Source organism: Erinaceus europaeus, chromosome 11 (assembly GCF_950295315.1).
Source record: "Erinaceus europaeus chromosome 11, mEriEur2.1, whole genome shotgun sequence".
Classification (NCBI taxonomy): domain Eukaryota; kingdom Metazoa; phylum Chordata; class Mammalia; order Eulipotyphla; family Erinaceidae; genus Erinaceus; species Erinaceus europaeus.
In genome coordinates, this window is record NC_080172.1 from 21,528,562 (window position 1) to 21,552,680 (window position 24,119).

The following is a 24,119-nucleotide window of genomic DNA, read 5'->3' on the forward strand; positions in this document are numbered from 1 at the left end:
ACAATTTTGGTTTTTTACATATCCTTAATATTTTTACCATAAACCAAATGGGTTTATAGTTTTTGTATTTCTTTGAACATTATTTTTTAATTCCTCTCTAATTTTTTTTTGTCATCAGACCTTCACTGTAGTGCTATGTCCACATGCTTCTACTGCTCCTGACAGGTTTCTCTCTCTCTCTCTTTTTAAAAATAATTAAGCTTAATTTTTTCCATATGGAGAGTGAGAGATGGGAGTGGGGAAAAGGAGAAAGAACACAACACTGTTCCACCCTTTATGAAACTTCCCTTTTACAAAGTGTTTCCACATGGTATCTAGGCGTTCGAACCTAGGTCCTCACACATGGAAAAATATCAACTCTATCAAGTGAGCTATCTACCAGCTCCTACTGTATCTCATTATATCTATGTATAGAGAGCTATTCATTTTACTTCTTTTTATTCATTCTTACTATTATTATTTTGAACTGTCACTAGGGCTATCGCTGGAGGCTCAGTGATGGTACTGTGAATCCACCACCCCCAGCAGCCATTTATTTCCTTCTTTTTTTCTTTCTTTCTATTTTGTTTGATAGGGCAGAGAGAAACTGAGAGAGGAGGGAGAGAATAAGATAGGCATCTGCAGATGCTCATGAAACATCCCTTCGGCAAATAGGGAGTGGGGGATTGAACCTGGCACCTTGCACATCGTAACATATGTATGAACCACCAACTGGCCCCCTCACTTTGCTTTTTTTTTTTTTTGCCGCTAGGGTTATTTCTGGGGCTTGATGCCTGCACTATGCATTTTCCCCCTTTGTTGCCCTTGTTGTTTATCGTTGTTGTTGGATAGGACAGAGAGAAATCAAGAAAGGAAAGAAAGACAGAGAGGGGGATAGAAAGATAGACACTTGCAAACCTGCTTCACCACCCATAAAGCGACTTCTCTTCAGGTGGGGAGCCGGGGCTCGAACCAGGGATACTTGAGTCGGTCCTTGTGCTTCACACCATGTGTGCTTAGCTACGCTACCACCCGACCCCCTCACTTTGCTTCTTTTAATAACTGCAAAGTATAGGTCACTGTGGTCTTTACTATCAGGCTTAACCGTGAGTCATATACCAATATTACATTTATTAATCACGTTAAAAAGGAAAAGGTGAAACTAATATGAGTAATATATCTAGCTCAATATATTCAAAATATTACTTCAAACTGCAATCTAAAAAATACTATTGATGTATTTTAATTATTTGATATGGAAAGTTTTCAAAATCCGGTGTTTACTCAGATCAGACTCTGTTTCAGATTCTCAGCAGCCCTCTATGGACATTGTCTATCAGGGTGGACAACACAGTGAATATGTCATGAAGCCAACTAGTCCCCTGTTGATGAATATCCCAAAGTTTATTAGTAGGAACAGCAAATAAAGAACATTCTGTTGCACGTGCCTTTGAGAATGTGTACAAAAATTTCTTCAAAATGGATTTGCAGAATTGACAAATGTTAACTCAGAAGGCTAGGCATATATCTCAAAAGACTGGACTCCAGGAAAAAAAAATATTAATTTACATTCTGACCCATAGTCTATAAGATGGTTTACTTCATCATCACTCACCAGTGTTGGCTGCTGTAATCCCCCCCCCATTTTTTGGCCCATCTGACTCATGAATATATTGTTATAATTTGCCAAGAACTAAGATTGAAATACAAACTTTTTTCTTCAGGAACTTGCCTATTGAGCTGGAGTTTTTCTCATAACTGAATTAAACCTGTCTACATTTTCGTGGCTTAGTGGAAGTTAAGTGCAGCCTTTCACTCTGTGTCTAGATTTCGGAGACTCCCATCGTCTTATACCATGGAACTTCTCACAATTCATGTATGGGAACTGGCCGGGAAGCCCTTGTTCTTCAGCCTGCTGCAAGGAATGAAGGCAGTCCTCGAGCTTCTGGTTCGATACGCAGACATTGATGTTGTTTGGCACAGTCACTATCATCCGAAGTTCCCAATTTTTGTAAAGGTTAATCAGAAACATACAAGGTAACTATCTTTTTTAAAAATTTTTTTGACACCTGCAGACCTGCATCACCACTGTGAAATTGTAGCCTGCTTTGCCGCTTGCTAAGCTTCCCGCAGAGGGCTCAGACTAGTATCCTTGCAAACAGTACTCTGTGCTTAATAGTACTCTTTGTGCTTATACAGAGTGCACCACTGTTCCGTCCTACAGGTTCTTTCTTTTGCTCTGACATTCCCTGCTTCTGAAGAAACCAAAAATGAATTTAAAAATATGAACAGCCTTTTATTTCTTTGTTTGTTTGTTTGAGGCCATTCATTTTAGATCCCGTAAATCCCACTGTCAACGTGTGTGATACCTGCAATGCCTGGGATGAGGTCGCTCATGTGTCAAGATGCAGCCTGAGGAAGCCTCTTTTCCGTGGAGTGACAGTGAAGTCCCCCTGGCTTTTCACAAACAAATGGTAGATTAGGCAGGAGGCACTGCCCTTGGATTTCCATGAAGAAAATAAAAGGACACAAAATGTGTCCAATAATGTAGTTGAGGACAGTATGAATGAAATTTGTCTTAACGCAATTCACTTCTTCAGTGGGCTTAATCTTTAACAAATATATATCTGTAATCATTTAAAATGAAAAGATCTATACTTCAGTCTTTTTGCATATGTAAATATTCTTTTAAAATTTTTGCTTTATTGGGGGGTTAATGGTTTACAGACAACAGTAAAATACAGTAGTTTCCAGGCCAGGCATTGGGTTATATATATAGTGCGAAACTCAGGGACCGGCTCAAGGATCAGGGCTCCAGCCTGCGCTCCCCACTGCTGGGGGGGGGGGTCACTTCATAAGCAGTGAAGCAGGTCTGAAGGTGCCTTTCCCTCCCCCTTTACCTCCCCCTCCCCTCTCAATTTCTCTCTGTCCTACCCAAAAAACAATAGCAACAACAATAACAGCAGCAACAACAATAGGAAAAAAAATGGCTACCAGGAGCCATAGATTCATGGTGCAAGCACCGAGCCCCAGCGATAACCCTGGAGGCAATAATAATGATGTACATGTGTAACATTTCCCAGTTTTCCACATAACAATTCCACCCCGCTAGGTCCTCCTCTGCCATCATGTTCCAGAACCTGAACCCTCCCCCCACCCCAGAGACTTTTACTTTGGTGCAATACATCAACTCCAGTCCAAGTTCTGCTTTGTGTTTTCCCTTCTGTTCTTTTTTTTTTTTTCAGCTTCTGTCTAAGTGTGAGATCATCCTGTATTCATCCTGCTCTTTCTGACGTATCTCAGTTCACATGATTCCTTCTAGCTCCATCCAAGATGAGGTGAAGAAGGTGAATTCACTATTTTTAGTAGCTGAGAAGTATTCCATTGTGTATATTATGCTTCAGTCTTTAAGAGAATTGAAGTTCCTTCAGTTTTTGTGTTTATTTGGGGTTTTTTGTGACTATTTTTAAAAAATCTATACAGTCATGATACATATAAAACAAATTTCAGGATACTTTGAAAGAAGACTAACTAAAAGTGTGAAAGTGACTATATGTACTTAATTTTGTAGGTAGAGATAAAAGGGTATAGGGAGAGAGAGAGAGAGAGAGATCACAGCACTAAAGCTTCTGTCAGTGCAGTGGGGTACAGACTTGAAGCTGGGATGTACATATGGTAAAGCAGTAAGAACATTATCCAAGTGAGCTGTTAATGTTAACTCTGACCAATTAATGTTAATGTATTAGTTTCTGGTTAACTTTATATTTTTTTAATTCTTCTGGAAATCTAGTAATTCATTGCTTCACCTGGGATTTCAAACTTGCCCTATAAAAACCTACTTGCTTCAAGTCCTACCTACCTAGCTCCAGATTTCATATGGAATATCAATAGATGAAAACAGAAATGCTTTGGGAGATACAGAGTGGGTTGCCTGAGAATAAATTATTTCCAAAATCACTTTATGACAGCCTCCTGTGTCACAGTGCAGGGCCAGGAGTGGAGCCATACTTAATGTGTGCAAGAGGCTCAGCAATAAGTGGGAATAAATAGATTATTAGGATATTGAATGGTCCAATTTTGTCACAACTGTTCTCAATTTTGAGGCTTCACTGTTTTCTTTTCTACTAAGGTGCACTAGCAACCATCAATAATGAAAGCCAGGGCCCACTAGAAATAGACCAGAGGACATTTCCTGACTCACTCGCATAGCAGCAATTCATCAGCACTGAAAATATACGAAGTGTAACTCCAGAGTAATGTGCTTGATTAGACCTCTCCATGGGACAAAGCTCTTAACATAGAAATGAACATCTTTCCCTTTGGGCAAGTCCTCAAAGAACCTGTGTGCTTGTTTCTATGATGTTGCTGTTCTGGAAACACTTTCAGATGCCCCCAAAGGAGAAAATGTTCTTTGAACATCCTTAGTGATGACAAAAATTGTCCTCAGAGGATGGGGCTGGATTTTCAACATGGTGCAGTATATTCATAGTGGACATCTACTGATTTTTCTCCTCTCAGAATCCTCTCCTCCACCTGATGGCTAGAGTGTTCACAGTTCTCTGTTGTCTCTGAAGGGGAAATAGCCAGTAGTTCTGAAAATGTCTTGGGAACTGGCCACATTTTCCCATTTTGGTTACTGAATCCATATGCTTATTGCAAGTGACCATTCACTGAGATGGGCTGACTTGACTACTAGCTCCAGGAGAATAAACCTATGATGCAAACCAAGTGCAGAGACCAATTTAGCCAAAGCACCAACCGTGCACTCAGTTTCAGAATTAGCACTTGAACTGTTGGAATGGGAATTTCTCATTCTGTCAGTAATGAAAGCATGAAGCTATAAGCTGCTATCTTGCTGCCTAAGGGGAGAGAACATACCTAACAATTAAATCAACCCATGGAGGTTGGGCGGTGGTGCACCAGGTTAAGTGCACATAGTATGAAGCCCAAGTACCCGCACAAGGATCCCAGCTCGTGCACCCGGGATCCCTACCTGCAGGGGAGTGGTCACTTCACAAACTGTGAGGCAGGTTTGCAGGTTTCTTTCTTTCTTCCTTCCTTTCTTTCTCTTTTTCTTTCTTCCTTCCTTCCTTTCTTTCTTTTTTAAAGATTTAATTTATTTATTAATGAGGAAGATAGGAGGAGAGAGAAAGAACCAGACATCACTCTGGCACATGTGCTGCTGGGGATCGAACTCAAGACCTCATGCTTGAGAGTCCAAAACTTTTATCACTGCACCACCTCCCGGACCATTGCAGGTATCTTTCTTTCTGTCTCCCCATCCCCTCTCAGTTTCTTTCTGTCCTATCCAATAAAAGAGAAAGAAGGAAAGAAAGAAAGATGGCTGTTAGGAGCAGTGGATTCGTAGTGCAGGCACCGACCCCCCAGTGATTATCCTGGAGGCAAAAAAAAAAAAAAAAAAAGAGTCAACACAAAAGGAAACCAAATTGAAAAATGAGCAATGATACACATCTGTGGGCACAGGAATGCAGATATATAATGAGAGACCTAGTTTTGGTTTGTACTCCTGGATCCAGATGCACTTGGAACCAAAAGGACCCTGAGATAGTTTGCAGGGTGAGGAATGTATTGCCTGTGGACTGTATAAGGCTTGTACCTCTACCAAAGCAACTAAATCTTTTTTTCATAGGAACATTATACACTAACATTGAAGTTGATAGTCCTGTGTGGATTGTGAATGGCATTATAAACATACAACTGACCATCGGCAGAAAAGTTTCCTCACTCCTGCTTTAGTGTTATGAGTCAATCAACTCCCTTTTTGCTTCCTAAGGTTGATTTGGGTTTCAACATTATAACAAAATGCCCCTGATTCACTAGGACAGAGCTAGTTGTGGTGAATTAATAAAAGAAGATGGGGAATGTAGGAGTAAAAGGAGTTTTCCTTTTACAAATAGTAATCATGGAAGATCTTGATGCAAAGATGAGCTAGTTGTGGTGAATTAATAAAAGAAGATGGGGAATGTAGGAGTAAAAGGAGTTTTCCTTTTACAAATAGTGATCATGGAAGATCTTGATGCAAAGATGACAGGTAAATCAGTACTAAAGAAAATTAGGTCCTGGGGCCAAGTGGTGACACACCTGGTTAAGTGCACATATTACAATACACAAAGACAGGGGTTCAAGCCCCCCAGTCCCCACCTGCAGGGAGGAAGCTTTAGGAGAGGTGAAGCAGTGTCGATGATATCTCTCTCTCTCTCTCCTTCTCTCTCTCCACCCCCCTCTTGATTCCTGACTGTCTCTATCCAATAAATAAAGATAATATATTATTTTAAGTTTTAAAAATATAGGTCCCAAATTCCACTCCTGACACTCTACATGCCAGAACTAAGCAGTGCTCTGGTTTCTCTTTCATTAATGAATAAATAATTAAATCTTAAGGAATTAAAGGGGAAAACAGAAAGGAAAGGATTCACGTGATTCTAAAACTTTTGAAAAAGAGGGTACAAAGACTCTGAAATGGGGACTGCTTGACGTAGTCTAGGATTTGCAAAGAGATCATCAGTTTAACTGATGTGTGCACAACAAGCAGAGAGTCGTCAAATGTGCTAGGGGTGAGGTTGAGAGTAACATTTTTGAGACGGAACTGTTGAATTTACACTGACTTTGGTAGGAAACCACTGAAGGGATGTGAACAGAGGAGTACAATAATCTGAGTTTTTCACCAACCAATCTGATTGAAAGAATAGAATCAGAGAGATCCACTGTGTAGGTGATTATTATATCCCAAGTAAGAGGTGATTATGACTTGGACCTAGATTTTGGCATTCGAACTATTGAAGAGAAAACAAATTCTGGAAACATTTTAAGATATTTTTAAATTTTATTTATTTTGTGGGCTCAGTGCCTACACACAAATCTCAACAATCTTTTTCCTTTTTTTTTTTTTTAAATTTCTCTTCTTTCTTCTTATTTGATAGGACAGAGAGAAATTGAGAGAGGAGGTGGAGATAGAGAAATGAAGAGAAAGGAGAGCCCATAACACTGCTTCACTGCTTGGCGACCTTCCCCACTGTAGGTTGGGACCAGTGGCTTGAACCCAGGTTCTCGTGCATGGTGACATGTGCTCCACTGGGTGCACCACCACCCAGTCCCCTAATTTTAATTTTTAAGATTTTATTTTCAGGAGAAGGAGAAACACACAATGAAAGGTAAAGACAAAGAGGAAGAGACCAGTGCATGGTTGCACTCTGGCATATGGTTGGGCTGGGGTTGATATCTGGGGCCTCTGGAGACTCAAACATGAAAAGTCTGGTGCACAAGCATTGGATGCATTTTAAGTTTTGACATTTGAAGTTAGGTTAAATATAGGGTGGGTATAAATGAAAGAGAGAAGCCATGGGTGATACCCAGATGTCTGGCATGAACACTGGAAAACAGGGGACACAATTAATAAAATGCTGGAGATTATGATAGGAATAGATCAGGTGGAGGAATACTTCAACTCATATGTAGGGAGGATGAAACAGGATTTTTGTGGTCTGACAAAGTCCTATTTCTCCCTTCCTTCCTTCCTTTCTTCCTTCCTTCCTTCCTTTCTTCCTTCCTTTTCTCTCTCCCTCTTCCCCTCTTCCTTTATTCCTTCATCTCTTTCTTTCTTCCTCCATCCCTTCCTCCATTTCTTTTTCTTTCCTCCTTCCTTCCTTTCTTCCTTCCTTCCTTCCTTCCTTCTTTCCTTCCTTCCTTTCTCTTTCTTCTTTCTTTCTTTCCTTCTCTCTTTCTCCACTTGAAGTCAGAGGGGACCTCACTGATCCATCCCACCAAGAGTCCTGGTAAATGTCCCATCAAGCTAATTGATGCTGATGCTGAAGTGGGTGACCTAAGAAGGTGTCTTTCCCATGCACCATTAGGCCAAACAGGACTCCACTAGGTTTTCACACAGACAGTTGTAGTTTCCTCATGTGCCTTCAGCAAGCACAGATGTCATTTCATTTCCAGAATCACTGCAGTCAGATTCCAAATAGTCTTCTGTTGCATTTTGTAAGATTTTTTTTCTTCGTTTAAGATGACAAATTATATCTACATTCAATCTTCTGTTCTTTTCTTTCTCTACCTTTTCATGAGTGAAAGCCTTTGTGTGCTTTATTTCCTGTGTTATTTGGCCAAGTGGGAGTTATTTGAAATATAGTTCAGTACTACTCTGAAATAGCAATTCTTTTGCATTTACTTTCTATGTTTATGCTTGGGTTTTCACTATTAATTAGCAAATACATTTCCTGATAGCCACAATGAGGTTAGAATAAATGTACCGAGCTAGGTATCCAGCAAAGCCCCAGGTATTCAGTATGGTAACAAGAGACCAATTCTATTCTGATAAACACCATTAAAAGAAAATAAATCAAATCTAATGGACTTAGTCAGAAAAATTTTTTCTACAAAAGGAATCTAAATTGAACCACAGCTGTAATTTGGAGTCTTAGCTCTAAGTGGCTGCTTTGTATTTTTCTCAAGGGCCTGAAAATCAAATCTGTATTCTGCCAGTCAGGTACATTGTAAAGAGTGCCACCTTCACCTGGGCTGTTTGGAAGGCCCATTAAGTCTTGGTAACTTGGTAGATTTCAATGCACAGCCATGATTTCCACAGGGCATTATTTCTGCTCCATTGCTTGTCTGTTTGAAATAAAATGTGTTGGTGAATACATTCTACTTGGGGACCTCTAAATCTCACTTCAGTTCCTTGTCATTCACGAGGTCACACATCTCCTTTGTTATCATTATTTCAGTATCCAGAGCTTATTTGAAGTTTGCTGCTACTGTGCTCCTTTTTTCTTTTATCTTTGACACCTGTAAGGGCCTCAGCTCTTGAAGAGATTAACATTGCCTTTGTTCACAAAGCCAGATTATTTGGAAAGGTCAAAGGGTGTTGCACAGCACTCTGGTCCATTTCTACAGAGAAACAGGCCTGCTATAATTTAGTGTGGGCAAGGATTAAAGGTCTAGTTTGTTTATGGTGGATAGCCCTGTAGAAATGATTATTATAAATTTACTTGCTGTTTGAAAGAAACTAATTCCATTTAGTAGATTTTCTGAATGGATCCATAGAGGAAATGTAGCTAAACTTAGACTACTCCAGTGTTGGCTCTGTGAGGACTATTGAAAATATATCTGTGTCTATGGCCATACCACCCTGAACACGCCCGATCTTGTCTAAAAATCTATGTTTTACAAAACAGATGCAAGCAAACTGTAAGACTTATAAAAACTATGGTAGTTATCTTTGGGAGGTGGAAGGCTAGGGATATAGAATTTTGGTGGTGGGTGTGGTATGGAACTATACATTGTAATCTTAAAATCTTATAACAAACTATTACTAACAAATACAAATTAAAAGAAAGAAAGAAAATATAACAATGTGCAAGGACCCAGATTTGAGTCCCCAGTCCCCACCTGCAGGGGAAAGTTTTGCGAGTGGTGAAGCAGTGCTGCAGGTGTCTCTCTGTCTCTCTCCCTCTCTATTACCCTCTTGATTTCTGGCTGTCTCTATCCAATAAAGACAATAAAAATTTTTTTAATATATACCTGTTTTCATCAAGATGTCTCCAGAAAGGCCTATCTTCAGCACACATATGGAGTTAGTGAAATATTCTCTCATTAGGCATTTCCATTTCCACCATGTGTGCTATGCCACAGCAAATCGATTGCATTCCCTTCTGCTTTCTGCAGCAATGGGTATCGTCTATGTTACTTGATTTTATTTTGTATTTGCCACAATGATTATCCCTGGGGCTCAGTATCTGCAAGATGACTCCACAGCTTCTAGAAGCAATTTTTTCTATCTGTTTTTCTTTCAGTAGAGTGTGAAAGAGAGAACTAGAGAGGAAGACAAAAGATGAGAGACACCTGCAGCACTGCTCCACCACTTGTGAATCTTCCCCCTTAGGTGGGAACCAGGGGTTTGAACCAGGGCTTTAAGTGGGCCATCACTTGGCTCCTCATCTTAATGTAATTTATAGTGCCAATGTCTCGGCCAGAATATAATGTTGAAGAATGAAGTACGTTAACCAGGAAGAAGGAAAAACATGCCAGTAATTAAAGGGGATAAACAGAGATAATAGAAACAACGATGGTGATTATGAGAAATCATGCTTTCAACCAAAAGCAGCTGATTTATACCAGTAGGAAACTGCCTGAACGTAAATTCTTACATGTAAGAATTCATGAAGGGTGGGGAGATAGCATAGTGGTTATGCAAATAGACTCTAAAGCCTGAGGTTCTAAAGTCTGCAGTTCAGTCCCCTGCATCAACATAAATCAGAGCTGAGCTGTGCTCTGGTATATAAACAAACAATCCCAAAAAAACAACCTTCCCCCCCACACACATGAATGTTTTATTCAAAGCAATGATGGATCAAGAAAGGTATAGATTTGGCATATGAATGACAGACACAAAGTAAGTATATAAGCATTGTTAATATATGCTTTTCCTTGAATTTTACTCTGCTGGTGAGTGTGGTGTGAAACTATACCCTGTAATCTTATACACTTGTAAGCCACCATTAAATCACTAATGGGAAAATATATATCTACAAGGTGTCTGAGAGTTTTCTTTGGTTATTGCCTCTCATCCCATGCGCCTAAGAATCTGGACATATGACACAGAAGATACTCTTATGAAAGCTGCTTTTCATTTGGTTTACAAACACTCTGTGTGTGTGTGTGTGTGTGTGTGTGTGTGTGTGTGTGTGTATGTGTATTTCCAGTATTACCACTGGGGCTTGGTGACTGCACTGTAAATCCACTGCTCCTGACGACCATATTTTCCATTGTCGTTGTTGGATAGGACAGAGAAAAACTGAGAGAGGAGGGGAAGATATGGGGAGGGGGGAGAGAGAAATAGACAGCTGCAGACCTGCTTCACCGCTTGTGAAGTTATCCCCCTGCAAGTGGGGACCAAGGGCTTGAACTCGGGTCCTTGTACACTGTAATGTAAGACCTTAACCAGTTGTGCCATGTCCTGGCCCCAAATGTATCTTATTTAATATTATATTATGTCTCTAGAAGTGCTCCTTTACATAGTAATAGCTTTACAAGACATAAAAGCAAAGTGGATAGGTATCTGAATTTCCCCCTGGTGTGAGAAATGTAATATATGAAGTTAAGTTTTGGGATTCGACTTCCGGAGGCGGAGCTACGAGCAGCAGATCGCTTTCTCTCCTCTCCTCTCCTCTCCCGGATCAACTAGGAATACCAAAGGAGACCACCCGGACCGAAACAAGACAGGACTAGAATGACCACAGAAACCCAGTAAATCACCCGTGAGTACAAACACGCGTGGCTGGTGACAGAGAGGAGAGAGGGGCCTAAGGAGAGATTAAGTGACTGCTAACAGTTCGACAGTTTGTCAGTGGAGACACCACCTCCAGTCTGCTCCACCAACAAGGGGACAGCTGAAGGGAGGAAAGGACTCCCCAGAGACTCACCAAGTACAACTCTGAGTCTCCATTGCTACTACCCTCAGAATCTGGAGCAGCAACAGGGAGGGACACCAGGGCACAGAGATCTAACCGGGAAACTCAGGAGAAGATCTATACCTCGGTGGCATAGCTGAAGGGCTGTGAAAGTCTCTTTGCATAACCACTGGATTATCTCTGCCACACCCTGCTTTATCTCTTGGTCAGGAGTCATTGATTAAGCCAAGAAGCCTATTGATAGTTTAAAAGCCCTCAGGCTACCATAGCCTACAGGGGAAAAAAAAAAAAGGCTTTTACACCACTGAACTCCAACTCAGGGATTGAAAAAACTGTTAACTTATATAAAATGGTTAAAACAACAAGAAAAAATAATGGAGACTCGAACCAGGACAAGAGTCCAGCTAAAAGTCCTCCAGAGGGCGAAGCAGAAAACAACGAGTTCAACATCCAAACATTAGCTAAGGAAATAATAACAGGAGTGAGTAAAGAATTTGAAAAAATTGTAATCAGAACTGCAGGAACAACAAATGAGAATATGGAAGAAAATTCTAATAATCGCATGGTTATTAGAGAGCTGAAAGCTGAAATTGCTGAGCTAAGAAGGCAACTAGCTGAACAAGCTAAAACAGTATCAGAGCAGGGCAACAAAATAGATGAAGTTAAGTTTTTATTATCAATACTAACTGTAAAATATATTACCAGTACATAGAAGTTTTCACATAGATTTAATGGATAGCATTAACTTTTTTTTGCCTACAGGGTTATTGCTGGGGCTCAGTGCCTGCACTATGAATCACTGCTCCTGGTGGCCATCTTTTTTTCCATCGTTGCTGTTATTGTTGTTGTAGGGTAGAACAGAGAGAAATTGAGAGAGGAGGGGAAGACAGAGAGAGGGAGAGAAAGATAGACACCTGCAGACATGCTTCACAGCAGACCTGCTTCACTGCTTGTAAAGTGACCCCCCTGCAGGTAGGGAGCCAGAGGTTCGAACCAGGGGGTCCTTGCTCTTCATACTATGTGTTCTTAACCAGGTGTGCTACTGCCCGAACCCAGCATTAACTTTTATTAATATTGAAAGATGAGGCTAACTGTAAGACTTTCACACAGGCTGGGAATGTGGATTGACCTGCCATCATCCACGTCCAGCAGAGAAGCAATTACAGAAGGCCTCCTACCTTCTGCACCCCAAAAAGAATTTTGATCTATACTTCCAGAGGGAAAGAAATGGTAGGGGGAAATAATTAGAGGGCTCTGAAAACCAATTCCATACAGACCCATGAAAATAAGAGGGGAGGGGGTTGGGCGGTAACGCAGCCAGTTAAGCTCACGTGGCACAAATCGCAAGGACTGGTCTAAGGATCCCAGTTGGAGCCCCCGCTCCCCACCTGCAGGGGAGTCGCTTCACAGGCAGTGAAGCAGGTCTGCAGGTGTCTTTCTCTCCCCATCTCTGTCTTCCCCTCCTCTCTCCATTTCTCTCTGTTCTACCCAACAACAACAGCAAAAATAACAATAATAATTACAACAAGGCTACAACAACAAGGGCAACAAAAGGAGGAAAAATGGCCTCCAGGAGCAGTGGATTTATGGTGCAGGCACGAGCCCCAGCAATAACCTTGGAGGCAAAAAAAAAAAAAAAGAGGGGAAAAGGAAAGACATTCAGAAGTAGTAAGGTGTATGTTTGACATAAAATGGAAGGCAGGACCATAGAAAAAAATGGGAGAAATATATATAGAGAGATAGACAGATAGTTATAGAAATAATAGTTAAGACATATCTGTGACCTTGGGAGAATCACTGTAGTTTCCCATAGAGGGAATGGGGACACAGAACTCTGGTGCTCTGGTGGTGGGAAAGGTGTGGGTTTGTACCACTGTTATTATGTAGTTTTGTAAATCACTAACAAAAATAAAATAAAAAGATTTCTTTTCAAATTAATATAACTGTGATGGTGCTAACTTGCAGAAAATGGCTTTCAAAAGTCTTTCCATAAACAAGAAGCAAAAGAAATCATGTTGAAAATTAAGTGACCCATTTCTTTAAACTGAAATATTGTACTATTCAGAGAATAAAACGTTTAGTATTGTAGACGTGGAGATTAACAATGGAAAAATTAGAAATTAATGACCAGTAATAATCTAGAAATTACTTTGTATTTGTTTTTATTTTCTTTTTTTAATTTAATTTTTTTACATTTATTTATTTTCCCTCTTGTTGCCCTTGTTGTTTTTTTATTGTTGTTGTTATTGATGTCGTCGTTGTTAGGACGGAGAGAAATGGAGAGAGGCGGGAGACAGTGAAGAGGAGAGAAAGATGCAGTGCAGACCTGCTTCACCGCCTGTGAAGCGACTCCCCTACAAGTGGGGAGCCAGAGGCTCTAACCGGGATTCTTACCTGGGTCCTTGCGCTTCGCGCCACCTACGCTTAAACCACTGCGCTACCGCCCGACTCCCTGTTTTTTATTTTCTAATCAATTGATCCAGCCCAATACAGATGGTAGCCTTTATCCACTCTTTTTTTTTATTTTTAATTTTTTTTTTATTTAAGAAAGGATTAATTAACAAAACCATAAGGTAGGAGGGGTACAACTCCACACAATTCCCACCACCCAATCTCCATAACCCACCCCCTCCCCTGATAGCTTTCCCATTCTCTAGCCCTCTGGGAGCATGGACCCAGGGTCGTTGAGGGTTGCAGAAGGTAGAAGGTCTGGCTTCTGTAATTGCTTCCCCGCTGAACATGGGCGTTGACTGGTCGGTCCATACTCCCAGTCTGCCTCTCTCTTTCCCTAGTAGGGTGGGTCTCTGGGGAAAAAATGGCAGATCTGCAGATGTCAATCTTTCTCTCCCCCTCTCTGTCTTCCCCTCCTCTCTCCATTTCTCTCTGTCCTATTCAACAATAATGACATCAATAACTACAACAATAAAGCAACAAGGGCAACAAAAAGGAATAAAATTTAAAATGAATCTACTCAAGATATATTTGCAAATTAAAAATGAATGTGTCTGATCAAAATAGTCAGATAACTTGATAATAGTTTTTTAATTTTTTTTTGTTATCTTTATTTATTAGACAAAGACTCCCAGAAATTGAGAAGGAGGAGAGAGAGACACCTGCAGCCCTACTTCACCACTTTCAAAGCTTTCCCCTTACAGGTGGGGAACGGAGGCTCGAACCCAAGTCCTTGTGCACTGTAACATGTGCACTTAACCAGGTGCACCACCATCTGGCCCAATACTAATTCTTAAGGAGTAAGAGTGATAATGCTATTCCAGATGACATTCATTTCCATTTGGAAAAGTGTTGCTTTTTAAAAAATCATTATTACCATGGCATTTTAAGTCACATTAAATTTACTTGTGTTTTTATACTACTGATATAAAAATTTTAGATCTTTGGTGGGGGGCTAGGAGAACCAGGAAAAAAAAAATACCTATCCTATAATTTTGGATTGTGCCTAGTAGAATGTAAGCTATGTTTCAGCTTACATAGGTTAGGAAGAAACTCTAACTCTTGGATATTAAAAAAAAAAAATCCTTATTTTTATTTAATACCAGTTACTTTTTTAAATGTTCTCTTATGACTTTCCAAAGTCCTAGCTGATATTCTCTTAGGGGATGCTATATTGACCCATTCTTTGAAACTACATATATAATCTAACACAATACATATCATCTAAACTCTACGTTAGACCAGGCATTAAAATTAATGTTCAAACAATTCTTTCTCATTCTTTCAGTCTCAGGTGGAACTACTGACAGCTTGATGAAGGGAGAATTGCACTGAGTGGGATACTGGGTACTGTAGGGGGTCCTACTACACTCAGATTCTGTGAATAAAAAGGGAGGGGAAAATTAGAACCTACAGGTGCTGACCCCCCCTAGTGTCCTCCTTCCAGGAGTTTCTTTTTTTTTTTTTTTTTTTAATTTTTTATTTAAGAAAGGATTAGTGAACAAAAGCATAAGGTAGGAGGGGTACAACTCCACACAATTCCCAACACCCAATCCCCATAACCCACCCCCTCCCATTTCCAGGAGTTTCTTAACGTTTAGTCCAGCCATTGCTGGACTAGTGATAGCCACAAAGGGCAGTGAGGCTCAGCTGGTCATCACTGGGGGAAGAAGCGTCAGGGTCACTGTAGATCTGAGTCAGGGCTAAACTCAGGATTTCTTTCTTTTCTTTGTAAAATCTCAGTTCTTGTCCTGCTTTCCTTGCTTCCTCCAACTCTCTCAGGGCCATTCGTAGCTCTTGCGAGAGAATTCCTGGTGATTCTCGCTCCTTTGTAATCCAATCCAGGGCCATGTGACTGCGCATTTTTTCATCTAGGGAATACTGGGAATAATAGGAGATGACTTCCTGGAGCCAAGAAACAAAGGTCTGAGTGTCAGTAAAGACCAACAAAGTACCCATTCATGCCCTTAGCTCCCAGCACCTCCTGTGTCCCTCCACCACTCCCTTCTCCCAAATCTCTCTGATGTTCATGAACTGAAACCAAATTCCACTGGCCTTTGTTTTAAAGGAATTAAAAGACTAGGATGGTACTTCAAAGCAGGTTTCTTTAGGTTAAGTGAATGTTCACAAAACCAAGCATTGACTTTGCTTCTTCTTCATGTTTAAAAAAAAAAAAAAAAAAAAAAACACTGCTTAGCTCTGGCTTATGGTGATGCAAGGGATTGAACTTGGGACTCTGGAGCCTCAGACATGGACTTTGCTTCTTAATACATTCCTCTAGCAATTCATATAAGCATTCTCTCACTTGCAGTCTTCTGCCCAGCATTATCTCCCTTAGCATGAGAGAAAAAAGGAAGAAACTTATTGGGAGCTCCCATGCAGAAAGCAAGAGCCTTAGGATACAACCTAGAGATCAGACTTAATTCCTTCCTTAGGCCTGTATTGTTAGCACGAGGAGGAGGACAAATCAAGTAGTTCACGGGAACTACAGAAAAAAAAAAAAAAAAACTTAAAAAAAATAGACATGGGCTGTTGATATCATAGTGCTTCCTTCCATTTGCTTTTTCAAGAAACTAAACATCAGCCACTACCTATCAATTCTCACATGCAAAATCTGCCTATACCCTGTAACACCATGTAATAAGAAGATTATGTGAAGTGGATACATTACTTATTTTTATGTTCAAGAGCACATGGAATTTATTTATGACCTTAACAAATTAAAAACAATCATGGAAAAGTGTTTATAACCAACCCAGCATATTTCAAAGTCCTTTTGTAAAATCAAAGGAAAAGGAAAATAGCTGAAGCCATTGTCAGCTACTCATTTCTTTTCCATTTCTGACATTTGGAAAGCCAGACTTTCTAAGCAAAGAACCATTAAAAACTGCCAGAATTGCAGTGCTTGAAAGTTCTTATACATACCCTCACGTTGCTTGCCTGGTAGGTATTTTCTTTCCCTGAATTGAATTCCTGTTAGCAAACTCTCAAACATTCACTATGATCTTTCAAAGTTTAACATTAGGTAAAGAAGAAGCAATCTGGGAGCACAGTAGGTGAAATCATTAAATATTCAGGAGAAGTTTTGCTTTAGCCATTAAAAATGGGTATGTGGGTGGCGGGAGCTTCTTATGGCAAACAAAAACATCCTGCCTGCCTCTTTATAAGCATTTCTGTTTTCTGCTAAGGACATTTGGTGGAATTGAGAAAAATCCTTCCACTAAACCCACCTCATTATCATCAGTGAGGAGGTTGGTATGAATGTCGTCTCAAGTTTAATAGGAATGTCTTAGAGATTCGAAGAGGGCAAGAAGTGTCAGTTGGCAGGGTAGGAGTGCAGAGTAAATAGATATAGCATTTGCCTTAAAAACTAAGCCTGTCTCAGTGAGTCCACTGTTTACAAAAGCAAAATCAGTTATTTGTTCAATTCACATTTTTGGTCTAAACTCAACTGGAATATATATTCCTTTACTCAATAAATAAAAGACCACAAGAGGCCAGATGGTGGCATACCTGGTTAAGCAGTCACATTACAGTGCGTAAGAACTCAGGTTCAAGTCCCTGGTCCCCACCTGCAGGGAGAAAGCTTCACAAGTGGTGAAGCAGGGCTGCACGTGTCTCTTCTCTATATCTACCCAAACCCTCCCAATTTCTCTCTGTCTCTATCCAGTAATAGTAAAAAATCTAAATGAAATAAAAGACCACATTTAAACAGAGAGAAAAATAAAGAAGTCTAGATGGAGGGCCTGGGATGGTACATTTGGTAGAGTGTACACATTACAATGCATAAGGACTTAGGTTCAAGCCCCCAGTCTCCACCAGAAAGGAGGAAGCTTCACAAGTAGTGAAATAGTGCTGCATCTCTCTCTCTCTCTCTCTTTCTCTCTCTCCCTTCCTCCCCTGTCAATTTCGATTAAAAAAACAATAAAAAAGCTATAAAGTGCATAAGTCATCTACTCAGAACATACAACCTATTCTTGATTGGTAAATATCTTACCTGTCGGGAACACTTTGTTTCACGAAGAGCTTTAAGGCTGCCATTCCAGTGCAAGAGCTGGAAAATGGTCATCAGTTCCTGCAAAAACCCAAACACCTGTCAGTCTCTCTTCCACAGAAAGGTGAAAGGAACAGCTTTAGTAGTTCAGCAGAGCGAGACTCTGATCCCCAAATACATCAGGGAACTAGAACACATTACATGGTCACAACACTAGGATTTTTCAAACACTAGAGTCCCAGGCTTCTGTAGCATGCTTCCTTTCCTGTTCTGTCCTTACTGGCACCATAAAGTTACAACATAATTAGTGCATATTTTTCAGCATTAAAAAACGCTCAGACATTGTAACAATATTATACAGAAAGAAGTTGTCAGAAATATACCAGCACTAATGAAATAATACCTTGGCAGAGTTATTCGTCACCAATTTCTGAAATTCTTCATATTAGGAATAGAATTATTTTTTATTTTTTTACTTGTAGGTTACAAAACTGTAGAGTACAGGGCATAGTTCCACACCACATGAACCACCAAAATTCTGTCTGCCCACCCTCCCACCTCCCAATGATAACCGTTGTTCTCATTATGTCATAGAAACAGTTTGCTTGCTTCTGTTTTTTTTTTTCCTTCAAGTTCATGTGTATCAGTTCTGTAGATTCCACATTTGAGTAAAAGCATTCAGTAGTTGTCTTTCATCTCTTTACTTATTTCACTAAGCATAATCACCTCCAGTTTCAACCATTTTGTCCCAAAGGACACAATATCATTTTCTGATTGCAGAAAAGTATTCCACAAAGTATATATATCCATACCTTCTTTAGCCAGTCATCTGTTGGTGGGCATTTAGGCTGTTTCCACTCTTTGGCTGTTGTGAATAATGCAGCTATGAACAGGTGTGCATGAGTCCCTTCAAATTAGTGTTTATATACCCTCTAGGTAAATACCTAAGAGTGGCATTGTTGGATCATAAGGTAATTCCATTTTTATTTGCTTAAAGACTCTCTATCCAGTCTTGCAAAGGGGCTACACCAGTCTGCATTTCCACCAGCAGTATAGCAGAGTTCCTCTTTTCTGCACAACCTCTCCAACACCTGCCATTTCTTGTGGTGTTGATGTAGGCCATTCTCTCAGGTGCGATGTGGAGCCTCAGTGTGGTTTTAATTTGCATTTCTCTAATGATAGGTGAAAAGGATAATTTCTTCATCTGTGTATGGGTCATGTTAAGCAAAAGCTAAATGAAATGTGACACTGAAGGTAGTGGAATATGCTACCCAAAAATTGGACTCAAGAACATCACACTCCCAAATATGTATGTCACTTTTGTATATTGATTATGCTTTAGTTGTAAGCACTAAATGTTAGAAGAAGCTCTCTGAACTGCCCTTAAAAGTATGATGGGGGGGGGGGTTGGTTGGGCGGTAGTGCAGCGGATTAAGCCACATAGCCTGAAGCACAAGGACCAGCACAAAAATCCTGGTTTGAGCCCCCAGCTCCCCACCTGCAGGGGGGTTGCTTTATGAATGGTGAAGCAGGTCTGCAGGTGTCTATTTTCTCTCCCCTTCTCTCTCTTCCCATCCTCTCTCCATTTCTCTCTGTCCTAATCAACAACAATGACAGCAATAACAACAATAATAATAGCTACAACAGAGATAAAACAAGGGCAACAAAAGGGGGAAAAAATAGCCTCCAGGAGCAGTGGATTTGTGGCGCAGGCACTGAGCCCCAGCAATAACCCTGGAGGCAAAAAAAAAAGTATGATGGGGTGATAGTAAATTCAACTGGGAGGTGGATGGGGTACAAGAACTTTGGTAGTGGGTGCCATGAGTTGTGTGCCTATATACGCAGACACATATACGTATGGACTGGTTTTTTTTTTTTTTTTTTTTTTCCTACCCTGGAGTGCTATGGTTACTCCTCCCCATTCTCATTCTCACGAGAGCTATTCCCATAAAAGCCCTTCTTCACCTTGGTGACAGAAGGGTGCAGCACTAGCAGGAGGCGGCCATTTTGGCTAGCTCCACGTGGCCTGAACCACCCATCTGACCCAACAATAAAGGATTGTGTTCCCTTTCTTTCTTTTTTTTTTTCTTTTTTTTCTTTTTTAATTAATTTATTTTTTATTTAAGAAAGGATTAATTAACAAAACCATAGGGTAGGAGGGGTACAACTCCACACAATTCCCACCACCCAATCTCCATATCCCACCCCCTCCCCCGATAGCTTTCCCATTCTCTATCCCTCTGGGAGCATGGACCCAGGGTCATTGTGGGTTGCAGAAGGTAGAAGGTCTGGCTTCTGTAATTGCTTCCTCGCTGAACATGGGCGTTGACTGGTCGGTCCAGACTCCCAGTCTGCCTCTCTCTTTCCCTAGTAGGATGGGTCTCTGGGGAAGCTGAGCTCCAGGACACATTGGTTTTTAAAAAATATTTATTTACTTATTTATTTATTTATTCCCTTTTGTTGTCCTTGTTGTGGACTGCTCTTACATTCCCTCTCTCCCTTCTCCTTGCCCCACTCCAGATTTCACTGTACCCATCTATGCCAATTTGGGAAGGTTGGAGTGATTTGTTCTATAGCCAAGTCATATATATATATATATATATATATATATATATATATATATATATATATATTCCTGAAATTTTATAATTTCATAAACCAATAAGGACATTTATAAAAAGCCATTACTTATTATCATTAAAGCCCACCTACAGTTTCTACATCATATAGCCAAGGTTGAGCACATTAAACTTTTCTATCTGTTCTCTGTATCATAACAAAGTAAAATGTATAAATATACTAAAGACTTTATTTTCCTAATGTGATTAGATCTACAAGCTTTCCATTGAAATGATCTGCTTTTCTTCTCTTTGGTTATAAAGTCATCTTTTGTGAGTCAACTGTACAAACCATAACTTAGTAGTTATCTTGAAAATAGTTATGAAATCTCAACATTTAGATAGATGTCCAACTGCCTATAAATAATAAAAATTAAAAAAAATAAAAACTGGGGGGCCAGGTAGCACACTGGGTTAAGCACAAGATCCCCCAAAAGGATCCCGGTTCAAGCCCCCAGCTCCCCACCTGTGGCGGGGGAGTGTTGCTTCACAAATGGTGAAACAGGTCTTCAGGTGTCTAGTTTTTTCTCCCCCTCTCTGATTCCCCTTCTTCTCTCAACTTCACTCTATCCTATCCAACAACGACAACAAAAGGAAAAGGAAAAGATAGCCACCACAACTTGTGGTGTTGATGTAGGCCATTCTCTCAGGTGTGATGTGGAACCTCAGTGTAGTTTTAAGTTGCATTTCTCTAATGATAAGTGAAAAGGATTATTTATTCATCTGTCTGTGGGTCATGTTAAGCAAAGGCTAAATAAAATGTGATGCTGAAGGTAGTGGAATAGTATAGGCATCGAGCCCCAGAGATAACCCTGGAGGCAAAAAAAAGAAAAAAAAAATGATACCTATTAACTGTCTTTATCACTGGTTGTTCAGGAAGTTTCATTATGAAATTCAGGAGATACAAAGGTACTCTTAAAGTTTCAGGTATCTTCAAATTATTAGGTAAAATTCAAAGATAAATGCCTGACTGAAAAGCAGTATTCTCACATTTTAAGTTTCCATTAGAAGCAAAGTTTTTTTTTTTTCTTTCAGCTTGGAATCCAGTTGGGGATTTTGACTAAATTCTACTGCACTGCCAGTACACTGACAGCCCCCAGAGACTTCGAGAAAATAGAAAATCATTTGCTTTCCTTTGCTGAAATACTACATGGATGACGGCTGAATTCCTCCTCCTGCCTCAGGGTCTTGGGTCAGTGTCTAGGGAGCTGACCTCACATTCCTTCTCTCCCTTTTTCCTGTCCTACTCCAGATTTCACTGTATCCAGCTATGCTAATTTGGAAATGTGTGAAGGGTGTGTTCTTTTTTAAAAAAAATATTTTTATTATCTTTATTTATTGGATAGAGACAGCCAGAAATCGAGGGGATAGAGGGAAATAGAAAAGGAGACAGAAAAAGAGAGACACCTGCACCACCGTTACACCATTTGCAAACCTTTCCTCCCTGCAGGTGAAGACTGGGGGTTTGAACCCAGGTTTTTGTGCATTGTAACATGTGCGCTCAACCAGGTGCACCACCACCAGGCCCCATGAAAGGGCCTCCCTTTCATTGTCCCTTCTAATCAACTCACTGAACCTGCACCCAGGAAAACAAACAGGAATACTCATTCTGGTCATACCACAGGAGGACCAATATTTACAAATAAGACTTAGGTTTGGGGGCCGGGCGGTAGCGCAGCAGGTTAAGCGCACATGGCACAAAGCGCAAGGTGTAAGGACCCCGGTTCGAGCCTGCGACTCCCCACCAGCAGGGGAGTCGCTTCACAGGTGGTGAGGCAGGTCTGCAGGTGTCTGTCTTTCTCTCGCTTGATGTCTTTCCCTCTTCTCTCCATCTCTCTCTGTCCTATCCAACAATGAAAGCAATAACAATAGCAATGACAACAACAATAACAATGGGCAACAAAGGGGAAAAAATGGCCTCTAGGAGCAGTGGATTCCTAGTGTAGGCACTGAGCCCCAGCAATAAACCTGGAGGCAAATGGAAAAAAGAAAAAAAAGAAAAAAGAATAAAAAGACTTAAGTTTGGTTTCATGTTTAATCTTAAGACCCCATTTAAGTTTTGTATTCTGTTGTATATGCCCATTCTGTAGACAACAGAAAAAAGTGTCATCTCCCCTCCTTCACCTGGCAGCCTCCTTCCCAATATTCACGTAAAGTTGACATTCCAGAAAGAAACAGTAAGTCCTCAGTTAATACTACTGATAGATTCCTGCAAACCATGTCCCCTATATCAGTATGTGAAATGTCGGCAGGGGTTGTTTTTTCTTATCAACATTACACTGAAGCCATGTTGACTGAATTAATATTGAGGACCCCATGTATACAGCTTAGCTTATTCTCACCCCAGTACTCCTCTTGATGTTATCTCTGTGGTCCCGTTTGAGAATTAGCCTGTTACTAACAGGGCTCAATACCATCCTTGACAATCTTTGCCGTAACAGCATACTCATTTCCCCAAATCTCTTCTAAGCTCTCCTTCTTATCTATCAACTAGTCACCCATTCCCGATAAACTCCACCTATCTATCCCTGTAAGACTCTGTAAAATGTTACAATCTACCGCTGGCTGTGAAATGAATCAGAAAACTTCTTTCTGTCCTTTGAGAAAAATTACATCCTTCAAAAAATAAAATTCCCCAAAGAAACTCTGCTTTTGCCTGCAGAAGGTGTAGGTCATCCTTCTCATCCCTCCTTTTTTTAAATTGTCTTTATTTATTTATTGAATACTGCCAGTCAGAAATCAAGAGGGAAGGAGAAGATAGAGCAAGACAGAGAGACACCTACAGCTCTGCTTCACCACTTGCAAAGCTTTCCCCCAGCAGGTGGAGACTGAGGGCTTGAACTCAGGTCCTTGTACACTGTAACCTGTGCATTCCACCAGGTGCACCACCACGTGGCTCCTACTCAACCCTCCTGATTTGTCAAAAATTCTATTCCTTCCAGCCCCATCTGAGATGAGGTGAAGAAGACAACTTCATCATTCTTTTTTTTTTAAAAAAATATTTATTCCCTTTTGTTGCCCTTGTTTTATTGTTGTGGTTATTATTGTTGTTATTGATGTCGTTTGTTTTTGCATAGGACAGAGAGAAATCGAGAGAGGAGGGGAAGACAGAGAGGGGGAGAGAAAGACAGACACCTGCAGACCTGCTTCACTGCCTGTGAAGCGACTCCCCTGCAGGTGGGGAGGAGCCAGGGGCTCTAAGCCGGTACCCTACACAGGTCCTTGCGTTTTGCACCAAGTGCGCTTAACCCACTGCGCTACCGCCCGACCCCCAACTTCATCATTCTTAATAGTCGAGTGGTATTCATTGTGTATATAAGCACAACTTAATTAGCCACTTATCTGTTGTAAGACACCTGGGTTGCTTCCAAATTTTGGCTATTATAAATTGTGCAGCTATGAACATAGGTATACACAGATCTTTTTGGATGGGTGTGTTTGGTTCCTCTGGGGAGGGAGTAGACTAGGGAAAGGGCTTTGCAGTCCTGAAGCATGATGATGGAAAAAGACATAGTCTGGAGGTAAAGGTGTTTTACAGATACCTCTCAGGGTGAGATAAGAAAGTTTACCCAGGAGGAGTCCGGCGGTAGCTCAGCTTGGCGCAAAGCGCAAGGATGGGCATAAGGATCCCCGTTAGAGCCCCCAGCT

General features: G+C 40.6%; 2 protein-coding genes across 2 annotated transcripts in view; one reads left to right on the forward strand and one right to left on the reverse strand.

Moving 5' to 3' along the window:
• The window catches only part of LOC132541313 (2'-5'-oligoadenylate synthase 1-like), a 43,068-nt gene extending 40,517 nt beyond the window's left edge, over positions 1-2,551 (forward strand). The window contains exons 8-9 of the mRNA XM_060201195.1: positions 1,807-2,016; positions 2,301-2,551. Of these exons, the coding sequence (XP_060057178.1) occupies positions 1,807-2,016; positions 2,301-2,457 (367 nt within the window). The 3' untranslated portion in view covers positions 2,458-2,551. The remainder of the gene's footprint in view (positions 1-1,806; positions 2,017-2,300) is intronic.
• Positions 2,552-14,672: 12,121 nt separating this feature from the next.
• Positions 14,673-24,119, reverse strand: part of LIX1 (limb and CNS expressed 1) — a 66,060-nt gene continuing 56,613 nt past the window's right edge. The window contains exons 5-7 of the mRNA XM_007529908.3: positions 17,857-17,934; positions 15,446-15,764; positions 14,673-15,308 (exon numbers count right to left, since the gene is read on the reverse strand). Coding sequence (XP_007529970.1) covers positions 15,477-15,764; positions 17,857-17,934 — 366 coding nt within the window. The 3' untranslated portion in view covers positions 14,673-15,308; positions 15,446-15,476. The remainder of the gene's footprint in view (positions 15,309-15,445; positions 15,765-17,856; positions 17,935-24,119) is intronic.